At 37.9% G+C, this 16,710-nt stretch overlaps 1 protein-coding gene across 3 annotated transcripts in view; it reads right to left on the bottom strand.

Annotated features, from left to right (window-relative positions):
- Positions 1-8,246: 8,246 nt before the first annotated feature.
- The window catches only part of LOC129728105 (uncharacterized), a 65,803-nt gene continuing 57,339 nt past the window's right edge, over positions 8,247-16,710 (bottom strand). For 2 of the 3 annotated variants that reach the window (XM_055686497.1, XM_055686496.1), the window contains 3 exons: positions 16,015-16,207; positions 9,422-9,824; positions 8,247-9,352 (listed from right to left, as the gene is read on the bottom strand). In XM_055686497.1, coding sequence (XP_055542472.1) covers positions 8,986-9,352; positions 9,422-9,824; positions 16,015-16,201 — 957 coding nt within the window. In that variant the 5' untranslated portion in view covers positions 16,202-16,207 and the 3' untranslated portion in view covers positions 8,247-8,985. Of the gene's footprint in view, positions 9,353-9,421; positions 9,825-14,713; positions 15,292-16,014; positions 16,208-16,710 lie in introns of those variants that run through there. The other variant, XM_055686495.1, reaches the window with a different exon arrangement.

The following is a 16,710-nucleotide window of genomic DNA, read 5'->3' as shown; positions in this document are numbered from 1 at the left end:
CATGATGAATTTTATACAATTTACTTTTTCGTGACAGTTAAAATCGTCTATTATGAAACACGAAATCGTTGAATAGAAAAGAATCTAACCATTTTTCTGTCAAATTCAATTTAAATTAAAATGTCCCTTTCAGCAACTCTGGTTTTTAAAATCTAGTTCCTAAAAGATAAGAATTGGGTTGGCGCAGTTTTGACTAAAAAAAATTACCCAATAAAATGGCACATATAGTCGAGTTTCACATAAACATGGGCAACGCCTTGAAAGATTTTTAATGCATGTTGATTGCAATCGCTTGAATCGCCTAACAGTTAAAAAGAAGGTCAATGCAGATCGCATGTTATTATTCCTTCGTATTTGAGGCAATATTGAATTACATATTGACACCAGAGTCTATAAATAGATTTGGGTCAACATTGAAGACAATAAGTGACATTATATACGATTTACAGGCGTTAAACTGCACTAGATAAAATTCGTTGACATGCAGCATCGTAAAATGACTCTGAGGATAGAGAATAAGAGCAGATAACGTTACGATCAGTTGGGGGTTCGAGACTGAACACAACCTTGTAAAATATAATAAAGAAAAATGTCGCATCCAACCTCGATAATTATAAAACATACCAAAAAATGTACAAAGTTAAATGGCACGCGTACTTCTCATTAAAAAAATTAAATAAAATTGTTGTTACTCAATTTTATGTTTTTTATTATATGGAAAATTAAGGTTGTATATAATGCAAATTTTTTTCGCAGTACAGGTTACACACTGCTGCGTTTCAGTTTGAAGTAGAATCACAATACGGGTGAAACGGAATGGTATGTATGCTTGAATTATGGCAATATAAAATTGTACTAAGTAGCAAACAGAGTTGTTCATACCTCAGATTTTATGCAAAAGGTAATTTTTATAGAATTGTAAAAAATGGAATAAAAAGTTGTATATCTACTGCGCGAACCATTTTGGTACGTATATTGCCTCCACTTTGGTACTTATAAGCTCATATAGAACGTTATATACAACTTTATCAGATTGTACAAGGGTGCTTAAATCTCAGCAACAACTGAAATATACGGACCAAATTGTTGGCTGGGGAGGAGCCCGAACAAACGTCAAACATCGGTAAAATTCGGGAGCATCAGTCTAGAGACCGGGATTAGTGGCTTATAAAGCTCGGCTTTGGCACGAATTCGATCTTCCTGTCCTGGACGATTGAACGGAAGAATAGTGCGCGTGTATTAAGTTCAAGAGTTAGAAGGAGTTTAAAGTAAAAGCTAGAGCTCAGTTAATAGAGCAAAGAGTTAGTTGAAGCGTTATTTGAACTATATTAGTAGTAGTAAATAAAGTGGAAAAATGTTAATTTGTTGAAGCGTTATTTGAAGTTTATTAGTAGTAGTAAATAAAGTGGAAAAATGTTAATTTGTGTATTTGAATAAAATAGGTAAAATGTCAAATATATATTTTGACATAGTGAGAAAATAGTGTATGGAAATAAAATAATTCTCAAGATTATTAAAAGTTCTGTACAGATATGGAGTAGTATTGAAGATTCCCGGAGGGAGCTTTCCAGCTAGCACAAGTTTGCGTGCAAGCAGACCCAGTTAGACGAGGAGAACAGACATCTTGGGACGCCCGGACTTCTGGTGGCCTGGTGGAGTATATCTGCCATTTTGCATCACCGGCAGCCGAACAAAAGCCACACAATCGGCTGCCCTCCAGATTCGGCGTCCACGCATTTGCGATTGAGTCTCGACCAGCGTTGCCAGGTAACCAGATTTATCCAGATTATCCAGATTTTTGAATATGTATCCAGATAGACAGATTTGAAGTCCAGTTATCCAGATTTTTCTTAACTGATCCAGATTTTATTTTCTCTGTTCCGCAAAAAGGTCATCACTTCAAATTTGGCGCAAAATTTTGCAATTTTGTCACTTCAAATGTTGGGTACCCCAAGACTTTTATCCGAAAAAATTACTTTTTGCTCCACAAAATGACTGCCAGATTTGATCTAGATTTTAATTTTGCTTTTTCCAGATTTTTAAAAAATTGACCTGGCAACGCTCTGCCGGTACCCACATAATTGTCCCATACTGATTTTGGTCACTTTTGAGTTATCATCGGGAATCGACTTAATTGTTATCATATTTTCTGGAAAAACATTAAAATTGATACCTTTGTATGGAAAAACATTGGAAAAAATACCAAGTTGTTTTTGTCCCATATTGAAAGTACCCGCATTACAGTCCCACTGCATAGTGGTACAAACTGCAAACATATAATTTTGCTCCAGATTAGTGTATATCGGATAATTTCAGGCATATAGAAGTATGTCATTTAATTACCTAGACTAATGTTGTTTTTCTGTAGTACAATCTACGTTGCCAATGATACTGCCGGTTGCTGGTTGAATTTATATGTGATGGGACAAAATATTAGTGCTGGGACTTTTAACCGGATATATTCGTGATCCGGTTATCCGGAGCTCGGATCACGGATATGTAAACGAATACTATTGGGATGTCCGGATACCCGGATACGGATAATCGAATAGTCGGATATCCGGATATACTATCCGGATATCCGGAGTTTTTTTTTTCTAGCTTTTAGGCACGTTCGAATGAAATGTAACGCGAAAAATGACTTTTTCCACAATCCCCCATCCTCTCGTAAGTATTTATTTACATATTTCTCATTAAACTATGCTCCGATACAATATCCGGATATCCGGATATCCGACTATCCGAAAATCCGGATATCCTGTCGGATAATATCCGGATATCCGATTGATCCGGATTTTGGATATTTGTCCGATATCCGAGGTCGGATATCCGGATATTTTAATCCGGATAGTCCCAGCACTACAAAATATGCGAGTACTTTTGAAATGTACCCGCATATTTTGTCCCATTTTGTTTTTTTTTTTTTTTCAAGTTATATAACGTAAAACCAATGCCATCCATGTTTTTTTTGTTTTCAACGATAAACTTGTGTCGCCATGAAACTGTTATGGTCATTGGTTCTGGATGTAATTGCTGGAAATCCGAAAATTCACGGATAATATTAAATCGCCGTTCTCTCAACATGTTGTTTTTCATTATGGGACAGTTATACGGGTACCGGCAGCGCTGGTCTCGACAGACGACCAGAAGAGAGGGGTTGGCCTTGTCTTGTAGTGAGCACACAGTTGACGTCGATACCCGAAGTTGATTCTGACTCCCCGGTGTCGGCGTTAGAGGCAGATATCAACTTAGTCATCGATATCAATAGCCCGTGACGGCAGATAAGATCGACGTCATTGGTCTCCGGTATCTTCAGCTCCCGGGTCAATCGTGTAGACGCGAGGAAATCGCAGAAGCAACCAGCAGCGGCACCGAGCAGCAACGAAGGAAAGCAAAGCCAAGCAATTGCGGGGCTAGCGCTACAATCCTACTGGAAGTCTCTCCCGAGCTGAGACTCGAACCTACGACGACTGGCCGGTTGGGCCAGCATCGTACCTAGAGACCATCTGGGAAGCGAGCAGTGACATCGACAGTTTCAAAACTCCCTTCTTTTTGACACATTGAAGCACAGATTAGACACAATAAAAACATCGGACATCCGATGGAGTTCTTTTGCAGGACTTTTAGACCATTCGATGCTCTGACCGTTCATTTCAACTCCAGGAATGGCAGAACTAAGCCACCCGTTCGGCGGTGTCGGCTTGTGACGAACAGTGCTTTACTTTTAGCTGGACGTGTAGGTCATTTTGTCGCGACTAGTCTGCAACTCGTTTAAGATCCACTTTCACCATCCTGACTAAATCGCGCGCATGGTGGATGCAATTCTCTCCGTCACTAGAACGGCTGAGGTTGCAATCCAACGTAAAAGGAGGGGCATTCGTTATTGCGCGATCGTCACGCTCGACGTGAAGAACGCGTTTAACAGTGACAGCTGGGACTCCATAGCCTTAGCGCTACAGAGCCTCAGAGTGCCGACGCCGTTGTACAAGATTCTGGGTAACTACTATCAGAATCGAATGCTAGTGTACAACACAAACGAGGATCAGAAAAGCGTCCCAGTTACCGCAGGTGTACCGCAAGGTTCCCCCCTGGGTACGGTATTGTGGAATGCCATGTATGACGACGTGTTAAAACTAACACTCCCTCCAGGGGTGGTGATTGTGGGCTTCGCCGACGATATAATTCTTGAGGTCTATGGCGAGTCAATTAGAGAGGTGGAGTTAAAGGTCGCGCTATCCATACGCGTAGTGGAAGACTGGACGCACTCCAGGAAACTGGAGCTAGCGCACCATAAGACAGAGGTTTTTGTTTTGTAATTAAAAGAAAGTCGGATCAGGTGGCATCGATCAGTGCTGGTGCATGCACTATCGCCTCAAAACGCTCCTTGAAGCTTCTGGGGGTTATGATCGACGACAAGCTCACGTTCGGGAGCCTCGTCGATTATTTCTGCAAGAAAGCTACGTACAGGCTAATGTGCCTAAGGGTCGCGTGCGCATACCGAACAGTGTCGTACGAGGCGGTTTGTGTCTCGGCTGGCATGATGCCCCTCATCATCATCGTCAAAGAGGATGTAGAGTGCTTCGACCAACGCGACACGAGGGGTATACGCAACACCATACGGTGATCTTCAATGGCTAGGCGGCAGCGGGAGTAGTCCAACACTACGAAAGGTAGATGGACACACCGACTCATTCCAGAGCTAGCATGTTGGATTAATAGGCGCCATGGGGAAGTAACCTTCCATCTGAAACAGATCCTGTCAGGCCATGGCTGCTTCAGACAGTACCTGCATAGGTTCGGGTACGCCGAGTCCCCTATGTGCCCCGCATGTACGGGTGCGGAAGAACACATGCCCGCGTTTCGAGCGCTGTACGAAATGCTGGCAATAAGTCGGACGGACACCACGCCAGAGAATATTGTGCGTAGAATGTGCAAGAATAGGGAAATCTGGGATACAGTCATCAAGGCCGCATCACAGCTCGTTAATATTTTGCAGGGCACCAATCGTAGGGAAACCATCGATGTGCCCTAGTTAGTTAGCAGTTAACTAACTGGCCTGAATAGGTTGCTCTGCTACCCGTAGGGGTGAGAGCTGAAAAGCACGACTGGCCCTCTCCCTGAAGTAATGTCTAACAGCGCTCCCGGGGAGACCAAGGGCTGTCCAGCTTAAGGTTGCTCAGCATGGGTAAAAGCAGGGTCCTAGTTGAAAAGTTGAACTGTGTGCTCAGCTTGTTTTATAATTTGCTGTGCGGGATTGTATCGAATGCTTTCGAGTTATCGAGCAATAGCAGTATTCCAGCACCTTTTTTGTCTACAATGGCACTTATATCATCGTGCACGCGAAGAACTGCGGTTTTAATGCTTTGTCCTTTACGGAGACCAACTTGACATTCTGTCAACAAGTCATTATCCTCAATATAAGAAATCATTTGGTGTTTGAGAAGCTTCTAAAAAACTTTCGACGATGAACGAAGTATGCTGATAGGGCGCAGATTTTCGACGTTGTTGAAGTACGCTTTTTTCTTCAAGGTAGAATTTTTGCATGCTTCCAAGAGTCAGGGATGGTCGAATTTCCGATAAACATGTTGATTAGATGCATTATATGTTGCACAACTAATGGAATAATAATCTTGATGAACCTAGTGGATGAACCGTCCATTCCAACAGTATTCGAGTTGATGTTTCAGATGGCGTTAACAACTTCTCAGTACCGAATAGATGAAGAAAAAAAAAAACTTCTCAGTACCGTACAAAATAAAAACAGAAGTTACAAACTGGCGCTGATGCTGATCTTGGTACTGTTAGTTATAAAAGTATCTAACTGCAAGCACCATCATTATGGAAGAATGCTGGCACAATACAAACGGATGACACGGAAAAATAACGTAGCATCGAGTAGAAAAGCGTACGTTTAACGCAATGCCGAAATAGGTCAATATTAAAGAAGTTCAGTTTTGTCCCTTTAGTCCGTAGTAAGTGTTGTCCGAAACCTTTAGAGCAGTTAAGAGCAGTTGAAATTAAAAGTGGGAAATGCTCGATACATACAGAAGTCCAAGCAATGTCCAATAGAATGTAACTGGAACAATAAATGCGTTTAAACTGGCTTGATTTTCTCGTTTCCGTAAAAAAATCGACTGTAGATTACATATTTACCTTGTGACAAATTCCGGATATTTAACATGCAGATGCTTCGTCCGTTTGATGATTCTAAGACAGCGTACGATTCGGTGAAGAGAAATTTATTGTTGTAGATAATGCTTGAACATGACTTCCCGAGCAAGTCAATTCGTCCCCTTAGTGCTAGAACTAGATAACTCGAAAATTGACGTTTCGAGAAAAACTACTTTGAAAATTTGACCTATTCTGGTGATGACGATTCAAATGCGATTTTTAAAGGTTCAGATTTTATGAAACGCAACCATATCGTTGCAGACCGGTTATAGCAACGAAAAAATCAACAAAAAGCCGAGTTATTTAGTTTTATCACAAAATAAACTTATTTTACATTGAGATATCTAGTTTTTTAATTGATGAATAACACTTTTTTTGGTAATCGTGTTTCAACGAGTTTTGGATATGTTCAAGAGCTCGACGCGATTAATATGATGGCATACTTGACTCAAAATCGACAAATTTCGAGTTATCTAGTTCTAGCATTAAGGGGACGAATTATGCTGATTTGTCCTTCGCTAGATGTATCAAAACAAGCATCGAAATAGCTGGTGAAATATCAGATGCACGTTAGATAGCAAACTAAAGTCACCTGCAATAGCTAATCACAAAGCATTGACATTGATAGTAGCCCTTTTATGTCTGTGAATCATGGACGCTAAAGTAAGCAGATCGGTGATTAATCGGTGTCTTCGTACCAATTATACGACGTTCACAACAATGCAGGCATTGTAAAGTTGATCAGGCGCAGATTGTTACGGTGGGCTGGGCATATCGCATGATTGCCAGAACCTAAACATCAAGGAAGACGCACATGTCTTGGTTAACCTCAAAAGCATATATCTAATTATATATAAGCGATCAGATAAGACGAGTTCGTCAGCGATATGGTTTTCCTCGGATTTCCTATCGAAATGGTAAATATGCATGCCATGCATGCAAAGATTAACAAAGTAACAAGGGCAACTCTCTATGCAGCATTAACATTTTCTTATAATTCTAAAAGCGCAAGAGCTTATATGTAACCAATAATTACTGTGATGGTACAGTAAACTCTCCAGTATCTGTGATGCGAAGTAGCATGTGTTCTATTTTTCCATTTTTCATTAGTTTATTATCGTTTAATAAAGTTTCAACGAGAAATTTAATAACTTCTGAACTTTTTTCATTAATTACGTTCAGACTCCTACATTGAATTTGTATAATCCTTGACATAGTTTACTAGGCATCCTAATTAGTTCAGTACTTTAAAACGTTCGCAGTTCAGTCAAATGAAATTAAAACAAGTTTCCACCAAAAACGACGGCCATTTACATTATTGTTTGTAAAATTAGCTTCATGATATCAAAATCAAAATATTATAATCGCTAAGCGTGTCGGTTGCAAGAGTAATTTGATTTAGTCCCAATCGAGAATCAAAGTGATCACAAGGTTCAGATTAAAACGCCTCAATTTAGTTGAATGACAACATGACTCACTGAGGAGGATGCGAAAAGTTTTAGTTTACACAAAAAAGGAGTTCTATTGTAATCCTTGACACACCAAAAAAAAAAGAATTTTATGCTTTCTGGTTAAAGTTTCTAGCAGCAAGTTTTAGCTTCTTGTCAAGCATAATCGCTTCCAAATACTTCGTCAAAGAACTGTTAAGACGGCATCAATAAATTACGTAACAAAAAAAAACATATTTCGACAGTTACCTACGATATGTCTAATTCATTATACACAAACACGAGTTATTGTTAAAAAGATTCTAGATTCTCAAAAATGTGATGGTTCTAATATCTTACCCATGTCTTTTCCATGGACATTATCAGATACAGTTCGTCAACAAGAAACCAGAGAAATAACTAATTTCCAAGCAAATTTTTTTAGTCATTATGGATCTGCAGCTAAGATTTGTTCAAAGACAACTACTGATACCGTATCAGGATGCAAGCGCTATCTTAACATATTATAGCTATCTTGTCACAGGAATTACGGCAACTTGTTATACCCAACATATTTTACGTGTTGCAATATAATAACGAATACTTTGTATTATACAACACACAACCTTTCAAGTGAAACAAAGTGCATAATCTATATCATCAACTATTTAATAGCTTGAATCGAATGAGGTATAATAAATAACAGTATTTTCATAACTTATAAATGTTTATTGTTTAGTCTTGTTTTAATTGTAAAAGCAACTATCACTAGGCATCCTTAGAGTTTAAGATTTTAAAACTGAACCGATCGAAAAACTTTATGCAGAATGTTCATTGTTTACTTATTTGTATCTCCTTTTGGCTTACGTCATACGTCGAATAAATGCAATTAATATAAATGTTAGGGATGATTGCTTGTCAAGTTTACCAACTACATGGCTATGAAATCAGATATTTAAATTGCAAAATTTACTCGACTTTCGACCAATGCGTTCAACGCAACGTGTATTCTATCGGCGGGAGAAGCTCGCACTTATGGTTTTATATAAACATGATTGTTGTGATTGATTAGTTCTAGATCATTACTGACAGATAAAATAATCAAATAAATTACTGTATACTATCCATTTTACACGAAAAAAATATTCAAAAGCTTCATCGTTAGTCAATCAATACTAGATGTATTTATATAACAAAACATCGTTCCTTTAAGCAGTTTTTGATGCGCTTCGGTAGATCTTTCCGATCATCTGTGGGAAAAAACACAAATAATCAGCTCCATAACCTGTAGTATGGATAATTGTACACACAAACTGCGTTTGAATGTAATCTTTTGAAATATTGATTGGAAGTGCGCTGACTAGGAGGCATACTGTCCCGTGTAGATTTATTTCTGAACCACAAGCGTGGGTGTGCTTGTCCGGCTAGGAATCGCCGCGTGAATACGATTTCGCAATGGCTCATTCTCCGGATTGGCCATTACGGACTCAATGAATGCTTTAGTTTCCTGCTGCAGCTGAGCGAGCCTAGTCTGCAGCTCCTGATTACGCCGGATCAATTTAACAGTCTTCAGTGCAATGTCGAACAAGCCCTTGGTATTGTTCGGGTGGTGTGGCACGTTTTGATGGCGATGGTGCAGCTGATGGTGCCTCTGGTATGACCTTGACGAAGACAGCACCGAGTACATAGAGGAAACGCTGTTGTCTTCACGAAAACCATCATCGTCGAAATCTGATATACTCAGCGATGAACATCTGCGGATGCAGTAACGAATAACTAATTAGTAAATTGAATTTAGATGCTTTTATATTGTTTCTACATACCGACAGCTGCTTATGCTGCCTAATGGAGAAAAATTACTATTTCGATCATCCATTGAGCTCGAACATCCACTGGACGATACGCTCATAGATCGCTGATTGCGTGAGCCAGCGTGAGGCTGCCGGTATAGGTTTTCTTCCATGTTCAGTGGTTGTTGCAGTTGTGGACGCTCATCTGCGTTCATGTTTTCGTCAAGATCTACCATGTCCGCAATGTTTTCCACTATGGGAATCGATATAATAGAGGCGCTCTCTGAGCTGTAATCAACTGAGGATCCTACTGAAGAGCTAGTATTGTCATCTGCCGATTCCACTCGACTTGTCTGAGGAGACACCTGCTGACGGATGTAGGGTTTGCGGTCTCGTACCGTGGGTCGCTGCGATGTTTTGCGCTGTGATTTACCCACTGTGGGAGAAAAGATAGTAGAATATGTAATATAAGTATGAGACTGATTTGGAATTCAATGAATTTTTAAGCGTTATATATTTTATCCCTCTGGAATTTGTTTGATGAATTGAGTCTTCTCCAATGATTTTGGATAATTCCAAGATTTTTCTTCCTGTATGGGCTTATCACCTCAACCTGAAATCTATTGTTCTATTGTAATTTTGCTCGGGTGTCTGCTGTACGCCGCACTTCTATTATTAGCAATACCACTATTGAGAGTAAGTGATATGCTTATGTTTACCCGTGCTTGTGTGTATATCCTTGACCCTTCCCATTATGCTGACTGCTTCACTATACCAGCCTTGTTTCTACCACCCCGTATCGCCAATTATGATTCTTTGGAGAAATTTTAACCATTTGTCTTTCTGACCAGTTTTGTCATAGGAGGGACAATTTTTTCAAGTGTTAGTCGCACTATTATAAAGTTTATAGAGAAGGAAGAGTGAATGGAGAGAGCCTTAGAGTAAATCAATGCTTAAGTTCTTTGGCACTGAATGGTCCTGATTCTACTAAGATTCGGAACCATGACCGCCCGCTTGTCAACGTGGACTCTGTAACCTTGCGGTTACGTAACTTTCCTGGACTCATAACAAATTTAACCAATTTGGTTAAACCTCCTTTGACGCATTTCGCGCCCACTCAACTAGATGTTGGCAGCACCCACTCAGAATTTAATACTAAATACTTTGTGAGTGTGTAGACCTTAATGAACCAAGCAACTTTGCTTACTTCTTTTTTGAAATTTTATCTGGATAAACCATTGAAAAGGGGTGAAGTTTTTTTTAATCGACATACCGGAATTACTTTTAGGTAATTGTTTGAACATTCATTTAAAAGTATTTTTTAAAAAATAAGATGTTACACTGAAAAAAATCCATTTCAGAAACAAAAAGTGATTTATATAATTTATAATTTTTTTTTAGTCTAAGATCTCAATTCCTGTTTTTCCATATTTTTAAACGAAGGTTCAAACAATTTCCTAGATGTCATCCTTCGACAACTTTTCTCTATCTCTCGTTTTAATTTTTGATACAGTGCTTTTTCGATTTCATCACGGCCAAAAAAAACACCGTGAGTTTGTCAAAACCGAAATGCGAAATGAAAAAAATATGAGGGTGGTATCAAAGACACGACAGCATGACGTTAGACTACGGTATTTTTATATTCCATGAAAACAAATAGTAGACTGAATTTTAACTCTAGTATTTTCTGCAATTTAATCTAACAGTTTGTTTGTTAATACTGAGACGTTAATACTGAGATAAAAAATAATGAATGGATCTTTTAAATTAGCGCTGTCACTTCAGAAAAACCTTTGTTCGTAGCTACCAAGACAATCATATAATTTAGCGAATTGGGCAAAATATTCCAAGCAAACTCAACGAAACTATCTGAAATTTAAGACCAGAACGATTCAAGCGGAAATTCTTAGATTGAAAATTGTTTGACATTAAACCGATGAAACTCATGCTAGGTTAACTCCAGCCCAGCATATAACTTCATGTATTTTAAGAAATGACGTTTATTTCAATAACTTAAAGAAGTAAGAACTCAATTACACGCTTTTTTCGTAGTTGTTATCAAGGTTTTGACGAGTTACAGTAAAATGATGATGATGATGATGATGATGGTCCCGCCACATACCCCTACAAAGGTTTGAGCTGGACGATTTATAAATTTTTTTTAAGATATGGACCACAGAAACAAAAACGAAAAATGGATGTATGCTCATTGAGAAAACTATTTATTCCAATAATTTATGATACTTAAAAGAACCCGTTTTGATCTAAATTAAAATTCTAGCAAACTAGTGTAGATCATTCATAGACAGTAATTTTTCCTCGATGAATTAAGACTGGCTGAAGAAGTTCAAATCGCTGCTGTAAAGTCGAATTTACAGCCGTGTTCGTTTGGGCGTTCAAATATTTCAAATGAAGTGGTTATGAATACACGAGAAAATACTAAATCTTCGATGAACACCCGCTATAGCTATCCACACATGTGCTATAGCAAACCAAACATACGAACGAATGAAAAAGGGGGGAGCTTAGAAGAATAGAGAATGGCAAGGAAAGTAAAAATGCATCAGAAACAGAAAGCGACCTCGAGTAAAACAACAACAACAATAACAAATCGTGTTCAAAGTCAGATCGGTTGTATCCGTTAGTGTCGGCTGTGCTTGGAAAGATAGGTAGTAATGGGTTTCTCGGTATGATTTAGACAATCGATGTTATTTACCATTTTTTCAATAGAGTATCTCAAACAATAGGTTATTTTTGTTACATGAATTCAACCGTAACAGAATTTCTGATCATTTGATGCCTAAACCGCGATATTCTGAAAAGAAATGACTAATATGTAAGCGCTCAAAACCTGACCACTTTTCCCTGGTTGATTTTCTAGATTCAGGCGCCTATTTTCGATAAAGACGTTAGTCCAACGTCAAAAACCTTTTTTTTGTTAAATACAATTTAAATTAATTGTAGTTCGAATAAAATAGTACACCTTTATAGTCCAATGAAACATAAGTTCAAGATTCATACGAATAACCAAAGAAAAATTAGTTCAAAATATTTTTCTCCAAAGCATTTTCGCGTACTTTCTAAGGGCAATTATCCATACGATATTAAATTGATTTTATGCTGTCTATTCTACCATGATTGAGAGAGACTAACGATTGTTTTTTTATTTATTTTCGAATCGACGTTCTATGAACACCAAACTGCTCGGCAATTTGAGTTCTGAAAAGATCCTAATTCTTAACCACTCGAATAATACGTAATTTTTTGTATGAAATCAATGAAATACGCTTTCTACGATTCATTTTTCATAAAATTTTGATACAGATAAATTTCACTTTTTTGACATTTTCATGATTTTGACATTTTTAACAATTTTAACATTTTTGAAATTGTTAACATTTTTAATAATTTTTTTTGAAATTGTTGACATTTTCGACATTTTTTACATTTTTGGCATTTGTGACATTTTTTAAATTTTTAACATTTTGATATTTTTTAAATTTTTAACATTTTGACAATATTAATATCAAAAATATTTTTAACATTTTTAAAAATTTTAACATTTTAAAAAATTTTAACATATATTATATTTTTAACATTTTCAACATTTTTAACATTTTTAACATTTTGACCATTTTCAAAATATCAACATTTTTAACATTTTTAACATTTTTAACATTTTTAACATTTTTAACATTTTTAACATTTCTAACATTTTTAACATTTTGAACATTTTTAACATTTTTGACATTTTTAACATTTTTAACATTTAACATTTTTAACATTTTTAACCTTTTTAACATTTTTAACATTTTCAACATTTTTAACATTTTTAACGTTTTTAACATTTGTAACATTTTTAACAGTTTTAACATTTTTAACAAGTTCTTTGGTAGTGTTTTTTACTTATATTGTTTCAACCCGCTTAGCTAAAGATTGAATATTTCACGTATAAAAATTATGAAAGTTTCACTAAGTGAAACATACATTCCAGTATTTGATAAATGAAGCCGTACTATATTATTTACAAAATTTAAAAGAAAAACTATGTCCACCTTGAAACGCTGTGCAACTTTTATCCAAGTAATTCGCGAATACATTATTCTGCATTAAAGCAGCCACAATTGCCGTACACGAATCACAGAAAAAGATTTCGGTCGCATCAAAGAAAGATTATTGGAAGATTTATTACTGTTGGGCATTTTTTTGCCTGAAAATAGACTTTTAACGAGCAGCACACACTGTGTTTCAAAACATATAATGTAATTTTTCCTCACTCAGATAGGTTTGCAAGATAGCAGAAAAAATGTTTTGTTTACAATTGTAGAACTCTTTCTAGGTAGTATATACTCTTTATTTTTAGGATTTTTTAATCACAGCTCTTGTTCGGCGTAGTTAATCAAAACATCTCTCACCTTTATTCTATCCGAAGCGGAATTTGTGCCACAAAAACACCAACAAATCGCTAAACTATACGATAAGAAAAAAGTATTCTACTACCAAGCGTGGTGCATTTGAACCTTCTCATGAGCTAAAACAGACTGAGCTTGAAAATCACGAGTAGCCGACCGACCGCAAAGTCTATGTAACAAGTGGGGAGCTATTTCCATGTGCTCGGTGTTGACCGGAGCCCAAGTCACGTGCCCGGGCGAGTGTTTTCCACCTTCCTGCACCGCTCTCACTCTCGACGGCTGCTACGTAGCCTGTAAACAGCCAAGACCAGTGTACTCAACAACCTTTTTCCTGGTAGTCAGCGTGATTCACGGAAGTTGGAAATGTAAATTAAACGAACAAAGCGCGACTGCGCGAACGGTGGAAGTCGGCAGGTTTCGCCTAGAACCCTTTGGTTGGGAGATAAGTGTGAAAAATTTTGCGATTCTCTGTTCCGCGGAACATCTGGTGGGGAAATTATGTCACGTTCCAATGCGCTTATTATCAAACGGAAATTGAATGTGTGACTTTGCTTTTAGCTGACATCGACGGCATGCCTGAAAGGGTCACAGCGACTGGTAGAACGCAACGTAAGCGTACGCGTGCTAATTCTATTGACAAGATCTTGGTAGAGATGAATCACAAGTGCAGTGATCCATTTATCTAACATTATAAAGTATAAAACCATGTTCCTTGAAATTAGTCGGCAACATGAACACAACTCGCGCTTCAATTTCCGATTTCTGATGCATTTAGTCTGTAGAAGACGAATATATTTTATTACTAAGTGGTGGCGAGTTAATTTATTCAGCATCAGTGCAATTTTAATATCACACAGATAGATAAAAATCTCTTCGTTTTTTTTGTTTCTGCCAACATAAAATTCAAATGCACCCATGATCACGTTCCACCGCTCGTATTCTAACGCACAGCTCGTGTGTATTATGCATCCGTGTAACGTTCCACTGTGCCGGTTCACACCTAGCAACTCTGCTGATATACCACGTAACGTCGCTGTAGCCAACTGACTAACTCGGTTGAGTTCGCTGACTAACGTAACTAAGCCGTGCTTGTCTCGGCTTATCACTAAAAACATAGAGTTTGTCACGTTTGTATGCCGCCGCTCAGCCAATTGAGGCTGGTCGGAAACAACATCCAGTCTGTTCCCTATTGCCAACTGTTGCGATCCGCTTGATCCGGAGTGCTAATTCTTATTCCGTTTTTAGACGAGATATGATAATTGATGAATTTCTTGAACAAGCGAATCTACTGTTGATGCCTCAAACTGATGTGACGATTTTTTTTTGCTGGTACTTAATTTACAACAATTTTTTTTTCATACTTTCTACTCATTAATAAAAAAATGTTTTCACTAAGGCTCTTGGCTCTCGGATTTTCTAACCCACACCAACGATAGTCTTTGCAACAGAAATGCAGCAATAATAGGAGCAACAATACACCCGCGTGCGCGAACACATGCTCTACCGCGTGCACTCTTCACTGACCTAGACTAAATAATTGCTTATCTCTCATCAAATCAAACGTCATTGCGCAAACAAACTGTATAGCAAGTAGGGTGGCAGCTTTTTTTTTTAAATTTGTCAAAAAGATAACCTCCATAAACAACCACATGGAAAAAATTAAAATTGTTTATGAGCTTGATTCGTATTGTTTTATATTTGAAATTTCAATGACAAATGTATGAAATGCATTCAAAATTTATTGTGTTTATATAAACATATATCTCCCTACAAGGTGTTCCGGATTGATTATACATTGCGTGGAGTTACCGTCGATTATACTGCCGACTAGAAAAGTGGCGAATACTATACAGTATCACTTTTTGCCCTTCTACACCCAGGACAGCACGTAAATAAGCGTAACGTTCTGAATACTGTGAACCGCAATGTTGCAGAACGAAACCACGAAAAGCGCACTCTTGTTTTCTTTCTGATGAATCATCTATACATACAGAAATACGAAAACTCACATGGCTCGCAATGTGAGCAGACTATCGAGATTCCACCGTCGTTTTATGTGCTGCGTTTTAACCCCATACGGAAAACGTTTTTCTACATTGCAATTTTGAAACAAATTAGAACACATCCGTTTTGTGCAGCAACAATTACTCACATCTAATTTGTAGCAAAATGTCATAGAACTAATTTCTACTAGAAAATTGAGTTTAAACTCACCATAGTTAATGACCGAGAAGCTGGTCGAAAGCACACTGTCAGGAGATCCAACTGACACACTCATTCGACCGGACGGATCCTTCAGATCGTGGGTCAGCTCAAGCCTCAGGTCTGAGCTAGTCGTTGTATCCTCCGACGAAGACTCCCCGAGTGATGCTTCGTCGTTTAGTTCCAGAACGGGTCCCATAGCGGTCTAGAGATGGAAGAAAAGAAATAACACATTCGACGGTCAGTTTTACATTCTGCTTTCATCATAATTTGATTATCCATATTCGTACATCGAACGGATTGAATTTCAAAGTGCAATTTAATAGCTTCGGAGGAACGTGCATCGGTAGACACATGTCGCGAAATTCATAGTTAATCATTCGGGGAAGGAAGTGAAGTGTGATAGAACAGAACGACGATCGGACCGATTTGAACGCGTTGAAATTTTCAATTGATTCTAGCGGATGAAAAACCAAACGAACATGATGGAGTAATCGCAGAATTGTTCTCCAGACGCAATAAATGGCGGAGCATAGATAAATATTGTGCATTTAAATAAAACTTATCAAAACGTCGCTGATAAACTGGCAGGTCAGGCACACTTCCGATGCTTATTTTTGTTGTTCTCGCAACACTGCAACCATCTCAGCCGCCACTGCGCTGTCAGTCCGACTTACAAAAACAAATACATTGAAATCATTCCCGCAG

Source organism: Wyeomyia smithii, chromosome 3 (assembly GCF_029784165.1).
Source record: "Wyeomyia smithii strain HCP4-BCI-WySm-NY-G18 chromosome 3, ASM2978416v1, whole genome shotgun sequence".
Taxonomy (NCBI): domain Eukaryota; kingdom Metazoa; phylum Arthropoda; class Insecta; order Diptera; family Culicidae; genus Wyeomyia; species Wyeomyia smithii.
This window is presented reverse-complemented; position numbering and strand designations above follow the sequence as displayed.